At 41.3% G+C, this 20,417-nt stretch overlaps 1 protein-coding gene across 1 annotated transcript in view; it reads left to right on the top strand.

Annotated features, from left to right (window-relative positions):
• The window catches only part of GALK2 (galactokinase 2), a 245,251-nt gene that overhangs the window by 58,590 nt on the left and 166,244 nt on the right, over positions 1–20,417 (top strand). The window contains exon 5 of the mRNA XM_088472801.1: positions 5,094–5,240. Coding sequence (XP_088328927.1) covers positions 5,094–5,240 — 147 coding nt within the window. The remainder of the gene's footprint in view (positions 1–5,093; positions 5,241–20,417) is intronic.

The raw sequence follows: 20,417 nt of genomic DNA on the forward strand, positions 1-20,417 counted from the left end.
ATACTTATATGTGTAAAAGGTTATCTGCCTTGTTGACGTATTATACATATGGTGGAATCTAGATATCTCTTTTTGTGTCCTTGCTTCACGGAGGATTGATAGATTGAAAGGTCAACATTAACCAAATAGTGGTACACATTGCATTAATATTGGTATCAATTTCTAATACATGTATATTTTAATCCATGTGATTTTATCATATGGACTTGTGTGCGCAACTATGTCCTAGATCTATGTCACATTCATTGGGAGAATTATGTTTTGTGGTTAATTAACCATTATCTATTTAATAATTGGTGTGGATCTATTTGCAAACTAGCTGTGGGATCATTACAATACTGATCCAATTTGTTTTGTACCAGTTCCTCTGCCGAAATTACCTGGGACAGGATATACTAAAATTTCATACATGAATTAACCGCGTGTGCTTCCCTATCACACTGGTACAGTGTGTATTTAATAATTATAACTGCTTTTCTTCAATATTTTCCCCAAATTTGTGTTTTAATTTACCTGACCTGCCATGCATAACTCTTCTATTAACTGAGAGTCCAAAGAGATATTTTACACACAAGAGTTTTGCAGTTGTCATAGTTTAACCACGCTGGAAAATAATACCACTGTTACTGCAGCCTCTGCAAGTGGTGCAGGACTTCCCCTTCAATATTAATGGTTCAAAGATGTTTTTGATAAGAAACCGGCTGAAAATACTGCCACCTCATCATCTTTATGACTGCTCAATTGATTTTATGCAGAAACTAAACTAGATGATATTGATTGCCGATATAAAAATATAAAAAGTGGGTTTATTCAGTCCTTTACTTCGCCGGCTGATGCTCATTTGCATCAAGAAGCATGGAGTTATTTGCCCATGTGTGGACTACTTTGCTTTGATGGCTATTACCATGTGTAATAGATAACAGTTATGTCTCCTCCAGAATTATTCGAAGGTTTAAGTTTTGCAAAAATTTTTACTCAGCGCGTCCTATAATTTGGTCCTGGTGATAAGGTGAAGACCACGATTCTAACACAATGAGGATACTTTGGGGAGTTTCAATTAGCCGCAGGATTTACCACCCGCTGCAGCGCCTGTGTTTGATAGCAATTTCCATGAGCGGTAAGCCCGTGTCTAACTCATAGCACCCAGGTTAAGTGACCAGAACTATGGAATTACCCTGCCTTGTAATCCCCAGAGGGTGCCCTTAACGCTGATTTTTCCTCACAGCTGCTGAGACTGTGAGGAAAAATCCAAGTGCAACTTCTGGGGCTCACCGCATGGGGTATTGGTAGTAATTAAATAGCTGAGGGTAGAGCTGCAGCCACATGAGCCCCGCGGCTAATTAAATCTGCCTCTTTGTCCCAATAATGCCATTTTCCCTCACTAATGCTCCAGTTACAGTTCAGCATTTCGGTAGTGATGTGTTTGGAGATATTTTTATCACTATGTAGTGATTTATCTTGATTATATTTTGGCGATTAACACCACCTGGATTGTGTGCAAAGCTTTAAATGTAAAATGATATGGCCATATAATTTGTAGAAAGTGAGTGGAAATTAACCCTGTCAAGACTCAAGCCATTAAAGAATGGCTGGCGCCCAAGGATGTGAGTGCAAGACTTTTTTTGAGCTATGCAAATTACTATAATAAATGTTATAATTTTTTTGCCCAACCAATATCTGCTTTAACTCAAACTTGTTTCTTTTTTTCCCACTGGACTTTTCCAGCACAGGGAGATTTTTACAGCCTCAAAAGGGTATTCCAATCAGCTCATGTCTTGGTTCTTTCTAACCCTACTTTGCTAGCTTTCTTTATAGTGGTTGTTTCCTATGAGCCTGCTGATGGGGCTGTTATGTACCAGAAGCAGGGCAATAAATAATTAATCCTGCACTTACATCGCCAAGAAATGTACTTTATCAGAGCCGAAGAGAACATATGGCTATTTGTTTGGCCCTTATAGAGTGGATACATCTTTTAGAAAGCATTAATATAATTTGTATGGACTTTATTATGAAACTAACCCCTTCACAGGGGGATACCACAATTTGGGCAGTGGTAGACCATTTTACTAAAATTACACCCTTTGTTCCTTTCATGAAGTTGCCATCAGTGCCACAGACAGCACATTTGTTTCTAAAAACATATTTTCAGGTTACATGGATGACTAGAGTCTATTGTGTCAGATGCATATTGCGCAGTTCCCATATTATAATGCAGTACATCAGATTCTGTACTAACTCAACAATGGGGTCTCCTGGTTCCTAGATTATTGAATCTCAGCACCGGTGTTTAGGTTTTGTTATGTCTCTCTTACATATTGCGCACCAGATTTGACTACGAATCCTGCCTTCTCCCATGCTCATATATACCATTCCTGGGTATTAATTCAGCTTTGTTAACCAGTGCTTAGAGATAACTCCAGTGTACAGGATTCTTGTTTTTGACCGGAACTATTGCTGCTGTCCAGACACTAGTTGTCTAGTTTACCAGGCCTCCAGCTTTGACCCTGACCACAGCTTATGTTAATCCATGGACATCCATTCTGTCTTTCCAACAGAAGAATCTGTTAACCTCTGGTAATCCATTCTGTGTGCTCCTTAATTGGATCCAGAGCATATTTATCATTGGCTGTTGCTCTGAATCCCTGCCTCAAACTACTAACGCTTTATCAAGTGTATCCTGTCACTTTTACCATTCTTCTGAGGGCATATGCATTAATTATTGGGAGTACTTCTGCATGTTGAGCTGAAACCCCCATTGGTAAACCCATTTCATGCCATAGATGCCACCAGCCATTGTAGTACTTTACAATATGCACATTCCTGGTATATAATTTAATACAAATAGAATAATGGTAGCACCATCCTAGAGCACTTTACAGACACACAAATATTAATAATAAAAACATTAACATATATGAATTTAAAAAATAAAATCATTTATAAGTAATTTGATGCATCTGAATTGCTAAGTGAAACAGAATACAGCTGTGTGAACCTTTTTTACACCGATCTGTGACTTGGCGCAAGCCAGTGTACGCCGCAATGGACTTTTGTCACCAGTTTTGAGCAGTGCGAAAAAGACGTAACATTTGGAAAGAAGACGCTCGCGGCAGCTGAGTCGCAAGGACCCTGGCACGCCTAGAGCAAAGGTGTATGAGGACACATGTGTATGCCATATACTTATTTGTGTGAAACAAGTATTCATTGCATTGTGTTTTCACCTTTAAAATACTGTTGCAGCAGTTTAAATGTATTCGCGTAAAGGAGTGTGTTTTGAGACACCCAATCAGATACAGGCGGTGTAAATCATCATCCCTGTTCAACTTACATCAGGGTTTTAGCATTTGCAAGTCAGGCCCTTCCAGTGACTATTGTTTTAATCCAGTGACCTTTTTAGTCACCATTTGTGACTACACATCTATTCTGTACCAGTCTTTTGGCCACATCTGCACTCCCATTCCAGTCCTCATCCAAACCACTAGTCATACACAGTGTTCAAAGGCGTGCATGCGCACAAATAAAGGTGCAGATTGGGGTTGAAAAAGATGTGCATAAATAAAAGTGCTAGTTGAACCTGAAATGACATGCACTGAAAAAATCTGCAACTCATGTTTACGTCCAACTATTGAGAGCAGTAATTGAGATGTTAACAGTTAAAGAACGTTTGTGTTGGTATTGAACCTGCTTTGTGGATCTGACATTCTGCAAATTAAGTTTTAAAATAGCCTCACTAAACCAAACTAAAAAAGTGCAGAGCAGGCATGATTGCCTCTTTAACACAAACACAGCTTAAGGGGATCAGCTGTTGTATACTGGATACTGAGGTTTTAAGATAACATACATGAAGCACAGCAGGTGGGGTCTATCCCAGAGTGTTTGAGATAACACGGACAGTGGAGCTGTACTCCCTGGCCAAGACATTGCATTAGCATTATTAGTTGTAAGGTTAGACAACTATCTGAAAATAGCACAGAACTTCAAATAGCATTCTAGTAACTGTTGCAAAATATAGAACGAAGATTGTTTTAGAATCCATCTTAACCAGTGATGTCACTAATAACAAAGGGTGTGGGTTAGGACACAATTGTTAGCATATTGCAGCAGAAACAGGGAAAAACCTAGCTAACATATTAACTGAACCACGATCGCTGTGCTTGTCTATTCTACTATCTTTTGAGGTATTTCCAACAATAGGAGTTATTATTTGCATTTCCGCTTTGGAGTGAAGTGTACTGTTTTCATGACTCTGAGGACTCTCAAGGGATTGCACCCGATTCGGATTTTCTATGAGGAGCTGAATGTTTGAACTGTTAGTGCTGTTTGGACCTCTCTATCTCGTTAGTTGGCCCTGTGGTTCATGGGACAGAACAGGAAATCATTGTATATTTATTTATAAAATATTTGCTACTTAAAATATATATTTTTCTACTTGGTGTGACAATAGGTCATGTAATTGGATTTACTGGGAGACCCTCATAGCCCAGTATGGGTGATGAATACAATTAAATAACTATGTGATCCTGTTCCATCCAATTTTGCCACAAGTCTAAATGCTAGAGAAGTATGCAGCCTTAATTAAGGGTTTAACATGGAAAAAATGCACTGTGTATGACGCATATAGCACTTTTTAGACAATATAGGATATTTGCACATGTTACAACAAACTACTAAAGTGTTGATCCAAAATTATATACTGGAGGTATTAAACCATTTACAAGCAGTATAAAAATGAAGTTAAAAATCAATGACTGCTGTGTGATCCACTAATATACCATAAATATGTAAAGCCGTGATAAAACTTAATATATAAAATACCCGAACAGCAGTCCAGACATACAGTAACATTACACTGCAGAATTTGATAGGGTCTTTTACTGCACTGACTGACAGTTAGAAAATCATTATGCAAGTGCATGTTAGTGTCTTGCAGCTGTCTTCACTACGTACAGCTATAACCGGTTCAGATGCCAATAATTCTCAGCAAGATGCAGTAAGAAGGGTCACATCCACCCCCATTTACTCTTGTTTTATTAAAATTTATTTTCCAGATGAAAAAAAAACAAACATTGTTTGTATTTTTTTTTTATTCTTAGGAACACCTCAATCTGAGCAGCCCCACTGGAATGAATTGTTTGGTAGATGGAACCATTCCACCCAGTTCCGGCCTATCCAGTTCAAGTGCCTTGGTGTGTTGTTCTGGGCTTGCTACCCTCACTGCTAATGGAAAATCTCTTTCAAAGGTAACATGCTAATCTTGATATCATTTAGAGAGAGATTAATGTGAAGGAACATGTTGGACACACGGCCAGATTCATAGGTGGACGTAGTTGCTGCTGTGGTTGCGATTTTCTGCTGAGTCACAATGGTGGTAATATGCAAAAGCTAGTTTCTGCCTTCCCCTTGTGCAATAGCATGCGCCGAACTGTGCAAGCCTTGAGACGCCCACTTTCAATATCCGAGGACAGTGTAACTCCGCTGGTGCTTCTGAACACTTCACCATCTGCGCACCATCGCGTTCATCATCGACACTTTTACCAGCCTACGGCTTGCATTGTGTCTCCTTCTAAACTCCGGCTGAACATGGCCTCTGTGGTATTGCATTTGGAAACACAGCGGGGGTCGCTGACATGCCAGTGACACTCCCATAACCTGCCCTTGAGGAGGCCTTTTTTTTGCGTTCACTTCAGGTCGCCTCCCAGACACCGCTCAGGTGTGTTTTTGTCTTGCCAGTTCTAATGCCAAGGCCTATGTATGCAACAGCATGCACCGTAGAGGTTTACAGAACTTCTCGTCCGTGCACAGTAGCAAGTAATCGCACAACTGCACTTACATCAGCGTTGCGTCCTCCTCTAAATCAGGCCCACTATCTCCATTATACAATTATTATAGTGCTTTCCAATGTAAATGAGATCTCCACACATTCTTTTGCAAATATATACAACCCATAAAGATCTTTATAACTTTTCTACCTTCTGGTAGGTAAAAGAAGAACATATTAGTTGTTTCTAACTTTGGTTATGTTTGTGTTTCCCATATGGGGGTGGGGAGGAGTAAATGTTTTGAGGAATCAGAAACTTTTGTTGAGGGCAGTTTTCCCCTTAATATGTGCGTCACGGCAAGTGTGACTGCACATCTACTGTTACCGTTTCACTGTTGTTATCATTCATATCTATGAACATTCATAATTGTGAATGACTAGGAAATCTCCTTGCTGCAGCTCTTCCTTTCGTTGCTTCCATGTAATTTACCTGCTGCCTAGAGGCACCCAGGGCTGCAGACAGAAATCTCTGCACGTTTCTTGACTACCGTAACTACGTTTGGTAAAAGCCAGTGTTTGTGAGTAGCCTAGAGCTGTATGAGATTGCATTAACCAAGGATACTGGGGATGTAGACTGGATCCCCATATGCTCCCAGTATACTCCCTTGGTGCCTCTGGAGGTAGCATCTTAAGGCGCAGGGCAAATCTTTGTCAAGACTCAACCAGGTAATTGCTTGGAGGAATTAAAGTGTTAAGGGGGTTCATATATGGGCAGTCTTGCAGCACTGTTGGCTCGTTAAAGACCAGTAGGGACCCACTGTATCTGAAGACTGCCATTAAGTAAGATTTTTTTTTGTTTAACGTCTCACTGAAAACAGAGGGCCTGATTCAGACCTGCTCGCGAGCGCTGAGCACTCGCAAGCGGGTCGATGTTGGCCAAGTGCGCATGCGCATGAGGGAGCCGGCTCCGTCGTGCGCATGCGCGAGACCCGCATAGCGATGGGCAAGCCGTTGCTATGGGTCTCGCTACAAAGGGGGCGTGCTGTGGATGTTGAGTGACAGCACGCCCCCTTTGGTGGGCGTACCCGGGGCATTGCTGCCCAGACGGAGGCGTTCCCATGGGAACGCCTACTGTCTGGGGCCAGCCCCACTGACATCACAATCAGAGCCAAAAGCACTCCAGGGCTTGTGGCAGACGAGACCCTACCACAAGGGTCTTCTCGCAAGCCCGATGGTCACGATGGTCTTGACCATCGCGACCATCATTTTGGCCGCTCGCTATAGCTGTGGGTGGTCACCCACAGCTATGCGAGCGGCCAGGAGGCCGCTCTAAAAAAAGAGAAGGAGGGCACTGATTCAGAGCGAGCGCTCTGAAAGAGCGTCCGGCTCTGAATCAGGCCCAGAATTTGTAGTAAAATCAGTTTTATGTTTTTTATCCTTTAAAGGGACAGTCTATTGTTCAAAATGTGTTAAACACATTTTACTCATAATCTAAATAATAAGCAAGAAAGCGTGTCTGTCTGTTTGTACTTTATGCACAGCCAGCGTTTTGGACCTACATCCACCATATTTGGCAGGGTGGTGTAGTTTGACCAGGATTAGGTTTTTGCCTGGGTTTGAACTTCGTCAGGGCCACACAGTCACACAATCCCTAAAAATGGGGAGACTCTTAAATTACACAGGTTCCGGTGATGGCTCCAGTGGAAATTGCCAGTCTGACAAACCCTGTGAGAAAGCTACAAAAGTATCCTTTTCATCTCAGTCTGAGCAACCTTGATGACTCATGCAAGTTCATATTAAATCCAGAGCCTCTGTGTTGCATGCAAAAGCATAACTACAGCCATGGCCAAAAGTTTTGAGAATGACACAAGTATTGTAATTGTAATTTTGCTTCAGTATACCATAGTAACATCTGACAAAAAGGTCTAAAAACACTGAAGCAGCAAACTTTGTGAAAACCAATACTTGTCATTCTCAAATCTTTTGGCCATGGCTGAAGAATTTTGTGGGCCACAGGTCTTAAAAGCCCCTTTCCCCCAGAGGTAAAAAAAAACATACATTTTCCTCCACACAGACCCCATTCATGTTATGCCACACAGACCCCATTCAGGTTAAGCCACACAGTAGTGCCCCTTATACACATTATGCCACGCAGTAGTAGTGTCCCTTATACATTATGCTACACAGAAATGCCCTTTACATATTATGCCACATAGTAGTAGTGCCCCATATAACACATTCCACACAATAGTAGTGCCCCTAACACATACCCACCCAGCAACTCACCTCCCTGTGTCCCTCCAGCAGCCTCTCGCCTCCCCCTCTGTGCCATCAGCAGCCAAGTATGGATTTGGGGCCGGGCCGCCACTATTTACAAGTGGCGCACCGGCAGCAGCAGACATGGACAGACAGTGCCGGCGCAATTTGGATCTGGTGCCGGTCGTGAGCCAGTCTGAGCTCGCCCAAATCCGCCACTGCTGATTGGCTGCCAGTCCGCGAGCTGTGATTGCCTCGCGACATGCGGTGCTGTCTCTCCATAACTGCCTGCCAGTGCACCAGCTGTAATCGGCTTGCAGCCCGCCACCAAATCAATATCGACATCCGGGGCCCCCCTCGACAGCCCTGACTGGACCGGCCCACCTTGTGTGTGTTACTGGGTGCAGGGGGAGCAGTGGGCCACAGAGGCATCCCTTGCACCCATGGTAGTTATGCCACTGTTTGCAGGCATGTTATCAAATAGTAGAGTCCTTTACAGGATCAATGGAATGGGGTTATAGGCGAGGACAATGTAAACAAATAGAGGCTGCAGGTGTACTTCAGGGTCCAGTCTTCAACGCGGGCAACACAGGGTATGCCATCTAGTACACAATAATATTCAATTTATAAATGTCTTAGGAGGGGATTTGAGACACGCCAACACAGTCTCCACAAGTAAATTCAGTTGTGCTTTAATTGAGCTTAAGGGCCTGATTCAGAGGCGATTGCAATGCTGATGTTCACATAGTTTAGGGATTATTTGCTACTGTGCTTGTGCGAAAAATTTAGAAAACCCCTACAGCGCATGTGTTGCGCAGTGTATGCACAGAGGTCCTGTTGCCATTGGGACAGATGGTATCAGATATGGGGTGGCAAAGTGATGGGAATTCCTGGGCGATGACTGGGAGGTGACTAGAAGTGAATGCAAAAAAGTCTGTCTCGTGGGCGTGTTATGGCAGTGTCACGGACGTGTAAGTTAAGCAGCTGCATTCCCAAACGCACAGCCGCAACCATAGGAGGCCATAGTAAGATGGAGAAACTGCAACTGCCATAGGATATTTTAAGTCTAAGGTGCACCGGTGGTGGCATCTAAAGAATCACTAGTGGCATTACAGCATGCAGAGACACTGAAAATGGGTACTTCAGTCCTAGCTTATTCAGACGCATGCGTCTACACCAAGGGGAGGCTGATACTAGCATTTGCATATACTCGCAGCCGCAACTCCGGAAACAGACGCAAGAGCGGATGCAGCAGCGTCCATCTCTGAATCAGGCCCAAAGTGTAAAGCTTAAATATAGCATAGAATAACTGAAATCACAATAGTTCCCAGTATACCAGTGGCTTACTGGAGGCCTTTGGCAAATCAGTGATAGATCAGCTATTTCTATAGAAAAGGTAGCCTCCTTATAATAGATTTAATAGTCGATTAAAAAAATTGATTTCTCTATGTTCATATAATGATGTTCTTTAAGATTGGTACTCATCGGTATTCAGAAAATACCCGTTGCCGCACATCAGAGGTAGATTTGAATGGAAAACAAGCCCAGGAAATTTCTGGAGCAGCCCTAATGAGGGCGAGTCTGTTGAGGGGAGGGGGTAGTATATTCTCCCACCTCATAGGGCCTGATTCTGAGTCGGAAGCAGCCGCAGCCTTCCTCGCAGCTTAGGCTGCTGTTGCATCTGTAACTTTATGCCAATGCCACTACAAAACTGGTATATTAGGGGCAAACAAGCCTGTTAGTAGAAATCGCCATGGCTCCATGTTCAAACCAGGAACCGGCTTCTGATATTCTCTGGACGTGCTTTCTACTAGCAGGCTTGTTTGCCCCTGATATGCCAGTAATTAACTTTTCTGTTATAAACCATTGTGCTTTTAATATACTATGCTATCTGCGCCCCATATTTATTTTTTGTCTTTGACATACAGTATATATGTATGTGTGTGTCAAATATTATTTATATATATATATATATATATATATATACACAGTACTTGGATTGTCCGGCACGCAAAAACCATACTCAGCCGTCCGGGTGCCCCTCCTGCTGTAATCCATATGGTACAGGTATAGTGTAGAAGAAAAGAAATGGACGGCACAGAATCAATAAATCAAGCCACTAAGCTGAGTGGCTTGATTTATTGATTCTATTCCGGAGTGCCATCCATTTCTTATATATATATATATATATATATATATATATATATATATATATATATCTCCTGTGTTGCTGTTGAAGCCATGAGGAGTGACTCGCAGAGCTCCACAAAGGCCCATGGGAGGAGCTGCTGAAGCTCCGAACACTGCCCAATTGTGGCTGAGCTGCAATAGCGGCAGTTATGAATTGGCAGGGCTGGCAACAGAAATCATGGGGCCCGTTAAAACACCCATGTTTCTGGGACTTACCTATATAGTGGTTTCTCTGCAAAGGGGAACCTCTGAAGAAATTGATCCTTACTGGGCAGATGGTAACTTCTATTGCTATTCACTATTCATGTAAGAGATCACATGGCTGGGAAGGTGCCTGTTTTGTAGGAATGTAACTAATGTCGACATCATATAACAGTTTCAACTTCCCTGATCAAACAGTTTTTTTTTATTAAACTGTATTTACTAATTTGGTTTGCCATTTCTATCAGTAATGTTTTTTTTTTCCTTTTAATTGGTGTAATTAAGATTACTGTCCCCAAGGCTTTTCCTTCTAATTCTGCCAGTTATAGATAATCTCCAGGAATTTCCCCCCAGTTCTCTTCAGCCTCATCTGCCATGTGTGTCTGTAGCTCCAGCTTTCTTGTTTCCCTCTATCCTCACTCCCTGTGCCTCTCCAGCCTCACCCTACCTGTGGGTCTCTTCAACACCAGTCCTTCTGTCTCTCCAGCATCCCATTCTCTCTCCAGCTCCATCCTCCTTGTGTTACTCCAGCCCTCTGCTCCAGCCTCCTTTTGCCTGTCCAGCTCTAGCTCTCTTCTGTCTCTCCAGCTCCCCAGTGTCTTGCCAGCTCCAGCCCCCTCTGCCTCTCCAGCTCCAGCCCTCTTCTGTCCGTCCAGCCTACTTGTAACTCTCCAGCCCCTCAGTGTCTCCCCAGCTCCAGCCCCATTCTTTCCAACCCCCCCTCTGTCTCTCCAGGACCCTCCCCCCAGTGTCTCTCCATCTCTGGCCCGTTGTCTCTCTAGCTTCATCCCCCTTGTGTCTCTCCTGCCCTTAAGTCTCTCCCCAGCTCCAGCCTCCTTGTCTCTCCATCCCCCTCAGTGTTACTCCAGCTCCAGCCTTTTTGTGTCTCTCCAGTTCTAGTTCCCTTCTGTAGAGCAGCAACTGTTGTCACACCACCACCCTGGACAGCTATAAATTCCATTCCTGTTCCCATTTGTATTTTTTTTGTCGCCAGTGGGTAAGGAATTTTAAGTTACCGTTTTAGCTGGCAGTTATGGTGCCATTGCTTATTGGGTAGAAAATGTTCTGATGTGTTGCATCTGTTTTGCAGCTTACAAAACAGTCCTATGTGTTTATAATTTATGTGTCATAAAGGTTTTGCTCTGCTTTTTATTCATTCTAATTGATTTATTTTGCTGTGCTGTTTTGGTGATTTTAATATATAGCCAACTGTTTAACTAATTTTTGTTGAAAGTAGTCTAAAATAAATTGGATAAGTGGATTGAGGTAACAAGAATTGTTGGGAGGATCTTAAATTTGTGTAACCAAGTGATCAGAATAAAATATTATGGTAAGACTAGTGTAGCGAAGAGAAAAAGGAAAGTAATATGCCTGCACAGGATGGATTGGGTTATAGAAAGAGCTCCCAAATCTAGAGTAACTAAAACCGTTTTAACCATAGTATATTGGTATAGAATATTAGGTCCGGTCCGGTGGTGCTCACCAGAGTAGAAACCTGCTTAGTTCTCTGGGCCTGATTCACTAGCCATCGCAACTGCGATTACGCACACAGTCGGCCGATTGCTGCATTCTGTGCATGCATCGCAGTGCGCAAACCGGCCACTGACATCAGGACTGCAAATGCAGTGATTATGCAGACCCATGGCAGAGTGATTGACAGGAAGTGCCATTTGTGGAAGGTGACGGGGGGTTTTCGGCGAAACGTAGGCGTGCCAGTGCATTTGAAGGCCTTTGCATGGGCGTGCATAAATTATCCACTGTGATGCCATACGCAGCTTAAATACTCATAGCGTGCGATGAATTTAGTAATTCCTGAGTAATCTCAGAGCATGTGCAAGTGCGCGTGAGGCTGCAATGGTGCTCGATGTTACTGATAGTTTTGCAATCTTGCTAAGGATTACGGATGTGTGTAAGGTAAAGTGGGCGTCCTTATGTTGTGCTGTGACATCATAGCGATCGAAATGGATTAGCATACTATCGTAGTGAGACTACATGCGTAATCGCTATTGCAATCGCAGTTGAGATCCGTAATGAATCGGGCCCTCTATGGGGTGATGGAACCAGTGATGGTGAAATATTAAGAAAACACAGACATGAATACTCATGAATACTGTATACAATAACAAAAAATATTGAGTAAAATAACACACCATAACACCAAGCAGCTTGGTTACAGTAAATGTACCAAATAGGTATCCTGCAAGTTTAAAAGCAATCAGAGTTTCCACAATGTATATGTAAAATATATAATATACAATACTTAAAAACACATTGAATAGATGAAGATATAAACTATCCGCCATGTGTCACAGAGGGCCGTGAATGTCGGATGAGAGAGCTATACATACAATATACAGCAACTCTTTTGAAAATAGAGTAGTGTTATCCTAATTGGACCTTTTGTGATCAAGCCCTTCCAGGTGACATGTGTCAAACCACCAGTGGTCCCTGTTGTGCTCACAATGGGACCCCTCACCATGCCCCAACATGGCTGTTTCCAGAGCTCTTACTTAAAGTATTGCATCCTGTTAGATTTATTTAGTGACTCTCCTCTTCAGGGAGTTACTCTAATGTAATAAAACTTGCGTTATTATTATTACCTTCTTCAAACCACATGGTACAACACTTTCTGATGATACAAATGATTCCTAAAGTGAGCTCAGGGAGGACAGAAATCTCCCATAGAACAGAAGAGCAGAGTTTTTCACAACAGCTCTTACTGTATTGCTAACTTGTTATACTGTTTAACATATTTCGCCTCCCTTTTTGACACAAATTCTCCTAAACTGAGATATTTTATTATTTTGTGACAACTATATGCAGGGAATTACACAGTCATAATACACTTGGTGTTTTGTCAGCTTTGAAGTGAATATCACAATACCTCTGACCCTGCAGAGAATATATTTCTCTATATATCTCTATTACAGTATTCTACTACTAATCAGTGTTTTTTTTTTCTATGGAAAAAGGTGCCATTCTCACCTAAAGCTGGGTACACACTGACAGATATATTGGCCAATCAATTGATCGGCCAATATATCTGGTGCCCGTCGGCCAGTGTGTACCAGCGATATGTCTGTGAACTATGTCGTTCATATCTCGTCGGCCGTGCTGCACAGCCGATGGACAGATATATCTGCAGACACTGTATCTGTCCATCGGCAAGTGTGTATGGGCGATCAGCCGACAACCCGTACACATGCAGTGGCAGCCGTGGGGAGGGGAGTGAACCTGCTCCCGATCCTCCCCGTGGCTGCTTGGAAGATGATGGATGTTCGATGTATATGAATGACCATCATCTACAGATAGATCTGCAGATCACTCGATGTGTAGATATACAGTCAGGTGCATAAATATTGGTACATTGACGGAATTTCATATTTTGGCCTCTATCCACCACCACAATGGCTTTGAAATGAAACAAACAAGATGTGCTTTAACTGCAGACTTTCAGATTTAATTTGAGGGTAATTACATCCAAATCAGGTGAACGGTGTAGGAATTACAACGGTTTCTATATGTGCCTCTCACTTTTTAAGGGGCCAAAAGTAATGGGACTATCAACTCAAAAGCTATTTCATGGACAGGTTTTGGCTATTCCCTCGTTATTTCATTATCAATTAAGCAGGTAAAAGGTCTGGAGTTGAGTTGTGACATTTGCATTTGGAATCAATTGCTGTTGACTCTCAATATGAGATCCAAAGAGCTGTCACTATCAGTGAAGCAAGCCATCATTAGGCTAAAAAATCAAAACAAACCCATCAGAGAGATAGCAAAAACATTGGGTGTGGCCAAATCAACTGTTTGGAACATTCTTAAAAAGAAAGAACGCATCGGAGAGCTCAGCAACACCAAAAGACCCGGAAGACCATGGAAAACAACTGTGGTGGATGACAGAAGAATTATTTCCCTGGTGAAGAAAACCCCTTTACAACAGTTGGCCAAATCAAGAACACTCTCCAGGAGGTAGGTGTATATGTGTCAAAGTCAACAATCAAGAGAAGACTTCACAAGAGTGAATATAGAGGGTTCACCACAAGATGTAAATGATTGGTGAGACACAAAACAGGAAGACCAGATTAGAGTTTGCCAAACAACATCTAAAAAAGCCATTACAGTTCTGGAACAACATCCTATGGATAGATGAGACAAAGATCAACTTGTACCAGAGTGATGGGAAGAGAAGAGTATGGAGAAGCAAAGGAACTGCTCATGATCCAAAACATACCACCTCATCAGTGAAGCATGGTGGTGGTAGTGTCATGGCGTGGGAATGTATGGCTGCCAATGGAATTGGTTCCCTTGTATTTATTGATGATGTGACTGCTGACAAAAGCAGCAGAATGAATTCTGAAGTGTTTTGGGCAATATTATATGCTCACATTCAGTCAAATGCTTCAGAACTCATTGGACGGCGCTTCACAGTGCAGATGGACAATGGCCCGAAGCATACTGCAAAAGCAAGCAAAGAGTTTTTTAAGGCTAAAAAGTGGAATGTTATGCAATGGCCAAGTCAATCCCCTGACCTGAATCCGATTGAGCATGCATTTCACTTGATGAAGACAAAACTGAAGGGAAAATGCCCCAAGAACAAGCAGGAACTGAAGACATTTGCAGTAGAGGCCTGGCAGAGCATCACCAGGGATGAAACCCAGCATCTGGTGATGTCTATGCGTTTCAGACTTCAGGCTGTAATTGCCTGCAAAGGATTTGCAACAAAGTATTAAAAAGTGAAAGTTAACTTTAGGATTGTTTAGTTTGTCCCATTTACTTTTGGCCCCTTAAAAAGTGGGAGGCACATATAGAAACTGTTGTAATTCCTACACCGTTCACCTAATTTGGATGTAATTACCCTCAAATTAAATCTGAAAGTCTGCAGTTAAAGCACATCTTGTTTGTTTCATTTCAAAGCCATTGTGGTGGTGAATAGAGGCCAAAATATGAAAATTCTGTCACTGTCCCAATATTTATGCACCTGACTGTATCTGCTAGGTGTGTACCCACCATTAAGTTACAAGTTAATACAAGATTTTTAGAATCTTCCACACTCTGGATAAGTCTTCAAACATTTATTTGATTGATTTCAGAAATTATTTTACCTGTTTCTTCCTGTTTACGGAAATGGTTCTACAAAATTATATAAAAAAGGTGCTGTTACTGTGTACTGTTGCTAATTGATATATCTTTTAACTGAAATCCTTTTGATATTGCAGAGCATAATTTTTTTTACATTTTTTTTTTAAATCTTTTTTTATTATTTTTTTCAAAAAATAATGATAAGACAATACAAAATACAACCACATCGAGATGCGTATAACATTGACTCAATAAGTCTAGATTACAGAGTATAGTAATTCCCTGCAAAGTATCGCAAAATACAGTAGACATAATATAAGCAGGGAAACAAGTCAAAAACAATATACACAATCCCATCAGTATCAAAAAGAGAAATAACAAAAAATAAAAACATACTAAAAATAAAAATTATAATATACCGTGAAGTAATATAATATAAAATATAAATAAAGTAAAATATATTATAAAATAAATCAAAGAAAAACTTAGAGACCAGAGTACACCGAAAAGAAGACTCTAAATAGATATAGAAGTATACATTTTCAGTGATCATATCCAATAGGCTTCAAATCCTAACACAGAAGTAACTCTCAATTAAGTCAGATTGCGAGTCAAAAACCAAGAGGTTGTTTCAAATACCTTCATTATATTAATTTGTGTAGAGGAGTCAAGTGAATCCACAAAATGGCCCTATTTTTCATAAAATGAAGCCACGCCCTCTTCAAGAGCAGGAAACAAAGCTTGCCTATCAAAATAGAGGGTTTTTAACATTAATGATTTAACTGTGTCTAAAAAAGGAGGAGCAGAAGATGTCCAGTTACACAAAATAACTTTTTTGGCAATTGTAACAATAATAGTCAATAAGCGTAGAAATTACTTTTCCTTTATCCCCGATTGCCACTTAGAAAAATCAGCACATAATAAAACAGTGGGATACATTGAGAAATGGTAGTGAAAAATGGAGTTTATATAGTTAATTACTTTTCCCCAAAACTTTTGAATCTTGGGGCATTGCCAGAAGTTATGGTAAAAAGTTGCATTAGGGCGTTTACATTTCAGACAATCCCCCGATTCTTCTGAAACCATTTATCGTCTACTGGCTTGAGAAATGTAAACACGGTGAATGGTTTGTATATGTATCTCCTGTAGCCAGGAGCAGTGTAAATATCTTAACACAGAATCATAATGGAGCAAGAGACAGTCAGTAGATTCGATAAAGAGAATATCACGTTTCCATGATGCCACAGTTTGTTTCCATATCCGAGAAGGTGTCTTTCTCAGCAATTCTGAACATAAAGATGTTTTTTTGTATGGATGTAATACAATAAATGCTAACAACAAGTGAATAAAGTCCGGGGATTCCAACCTTTGTAATTGTTTTAATACTGATTTAGCATAATGGGTTGCTTGCAAATACATAAAAAACTGTCTATGTGGGATCAATTGAAAGAAACGTTTGGAGTACGCATTAGGTGCATATAAGTTACAAAGGGTGAACCTATCACCTGAAATAGTGACGTCAGAGATAACTTATCTTCCCATGAGGTCTACCAGAGAAGAATGTAATTGGGGTGCTAATTGTTTTCTGACAAGCGTAACTACTCCACTTTTTTTGGATGAATAATTAGTATAGGATAGAACGGAATATCCCATAATATTTAACTTTAAAACTTCAGCCTCCAGTAAATGTGTTTCCTGCAGCATTACAACATCCATCCCCAGCTTTCGTATATAGGTGAAGATTTTTCTTTTTATGGGAAAATTAATCCTGCCTATGTTCCACGAGCATATTTTTAAAGGAGCCATATCGGGGCAGAACTAATATTAAGGTACACATACACATTATACATAAACAATATATGAAGCAGCAATGTAGTTAACGCAAAGCAAGTAAGAATCAGCACATAGATAATGTCAGCACAGATAAATCCCAATATACATGCAATCAGTTGAAAATTAACATCTTGGATAGACATCGCATCAAATAAGAAACATAAAGGCAGTCCGGTGTACTATGGAATAAAAAAAACCCCCATAAGATAAAATAAAAATAATAAGAAAAAAACAGAAAAATGAAAAAAAAAAAACATTTTTGGCAACTAGTAAAATTAGGGCGAGGACAAAAGTCTCTCGCTGACCTGCAAGCCAAGAAATAAACTTCCAAGCTTTCATAGCAACAGATGATTGAGGCAAGTGCACAACCAGTGTAGCACCACACCCAAAATACAACGGAGAGAGGGGCTCCAGGGAGCTGTAGCATATAATGACCATCCCATATATTTAAACAGAATAATAGAGGACTCAGCATGTAAAAAATACAGTATACCTATGTAAAATGGGATGGGTGAGATAAATATGGTAACCGAACCTATGCCATCATCAAAAAGGATAGCAGAAACATACTTGCAATTAAGAAACAATGCAAACTAGAACAGCATATAAAGTGCAACAGCATTTTTGCTGAGATATACAATACCAGCTCCTGAAGTAGGAGAGCATTATGCTTCCAAGAAATTTGAAGTAAACAATATTATAAACCTATCTTACTCAGTCCTGTTAGACAACACGAGAGGGAGAGGTAGGGATCAACTCAGCCCGGGCTTCTTCTTGAAGATAAGTATCTGTGTCTTCCGGTGTAGAAACGTCCACAAAAGAATCTGCAGTGAATATACGAAAACGGGCAGGGAACAATAATTTAAAACAATGGTTGCTTTTAACCAGTGCCGCACATATCATGGAGAAATCACGCCTTGCTCTTGTCACTTCTGCGGAGTAATCCTGGAAAAGGAGCAATTTGTGTCCCTCCCAAGTAAGGATACTGTCTTTAAACCTCTATACGCTCCTGCCTATACCTTCTAAATCCTGCCTATACCTTCTAGAATTGTCGCTATTTGCGTACGCAGTCATACAGTAAATAAATGCGTTCAGACCTTGAAATGTGTTTCCAATGAACAAAGGTTATTATTCAACATAAAAACAGTAGGTTACACGCTGTGATCTAAAGACAATTTAGCGCAAAGAAATCATACAGACCCAAGGTACAGTTACACATACGCACGCGCACTGGGACCAGTTACCGGCATCAACAAGAAACTTCCATCAACAGCATCAGCAAGAAGACTCCAGATTGGAGTCTGTACGCACATTTATACCCTTAAGGCCCCCATACATCAGCAATCTGAAAACCACAATTGAACAATTTGAAGATTTATTGCCCGATCTTAGGATTTCCCAATCGAGCAATCTGCACCCATACACTACAGATCTTTTTCAGTGATTTGCATATCGATTGCAGCAAACACAGATCTGGCAATCTTGAAAGGCCCATCATTTTGCTAGAAACGGTATGCAAATCTGCTGATCATGTCCATACACTAGCAATCTACAGCCCCAATCCATCTGTGTAATCCAACATGTTGGACAATCTGATTAAACAATTCCAATCACTTTTTGGTTGCAATCTGCGATCTGTGAAGCCCATACATTGCAGATTTTTATACACAATCGATTGCAAATTGCACGATTGCTGCAATCCATCTCTGATGTATGGGGGCCTTTACAGGGATAAGCAATACAATGGGCAACTTTGGCATGATTCCATTGGTTCTCCGTCACGGTGCTTCTGTTACAGGACATTTAATAGGTCGATTCAAATGGACACAGGTCAGCTTCCGACAGCCTTTTGTCTCCTTTTTCCCGCCGCATGCAAATCTAAGCTGCTAACATTACAAAGTACATTTTAGTGTTTTAACTCTCTACAGTCCATAAGTTGAGAATGCATGTTGCTTTCTTCTCACCGATGACAACGGACAACTGTTGAGACAGCACCAAACACGGTTTGCTTATCATGTACTAAACCTTAGATATCAAAATAGTCTTTATTTCACAACATTAGTAAGAAATGAAAAAACCTTGGATATTACACTTTGAAGCTATGGAACCTTTTATGTGAGTGTGCAGTGTGTAAGTATGAGGGGTTTGGGAAATGACGCTAGTTAACTTGGGCAGATGCGTACGCATGAAGCTAATAAACAGCGTTCGCATGCAGGATATTATGCATTCGCTAATGTGCGTCATGTTAACAGCGCAACTGCGTATTTAATGTGTGTATGGGGTATGGTGAAATATGCGATCGCATGATGCGAATAGCATCGCTGTATGTACTTAAGTGTGAGTTTCCCTAAAATGGCGCTGGGCGGCCATTCGCAAAATGGCGTCGTGCAGATCTCATTTTCTAAGATGGTGTCGTTCCAATCTAATTTTAAACTGATTCTGTCTCAGCCAATTATCCAGCTTCGACACAAGTTATTGAACGTTGACGTCTAGATGCTTGCCATAGAGATTCTCGGTGAAGAAAGTTAAGGCAACGGAATATGGTCACCCTAGGGTGTGCATCAGTGTTGGAGTGAGGGGGGCCAAGCCGGTGTGCTCTTGCCACTATCATGCCTTCGCATGAGTCTTGCACTGGCAGTAATTCCGGCAAAGAGACAGGAAACATCAGTGCGTCATCTTTCACGGATTCCTGGGAGACGCTCAATACGTAAGTTGTTTCTTCGTGAGCGGTTGTCAAGGTCATCCACCTTATTCATAACCTGCATATGTTGCTTATAAAGCAAATCGTATTGCTGCTTTAAATTAGAGACATCATGGAAAGTATCGCCCAGTCTGTTCTCAGTAACTAGCACCCTGTGTTTAAGCTGGACAATGTTTGAGTTTGCCTCCTGTAAAGCTTGCCTGAAGGAGTCAGCCTGCTCTTGCATCATGAGAGCCATAGTCTCCTTAATGGCTTTAACAATGTCCACATAAGACACCAGAAGACCTGGTTGTATATCCTCAGGAGGCAGGGGCAGAGGAGAGTGATGAGACTGTGAAGATACATGTAAGGGTGCGGTCGTGGCCGCCATCTTGGATTTGCGCTTGTCTGCTTCAGAGC

This window comes from Taudactylus pleione, unplaced genomic scaffold (genome assembly GCF_031769625.1).
Source record: "Taudactylus pleione unplaced genomic scaffold, aTauple2 ptg000129l, whole genome shotgun sequence".
Taxonomy (NCBI): Eukaryota; Metazoa; Chordata; class Amphibia; order Anura; family Myobatrachidae; genus Taudactylus; species Taudactylus pleione.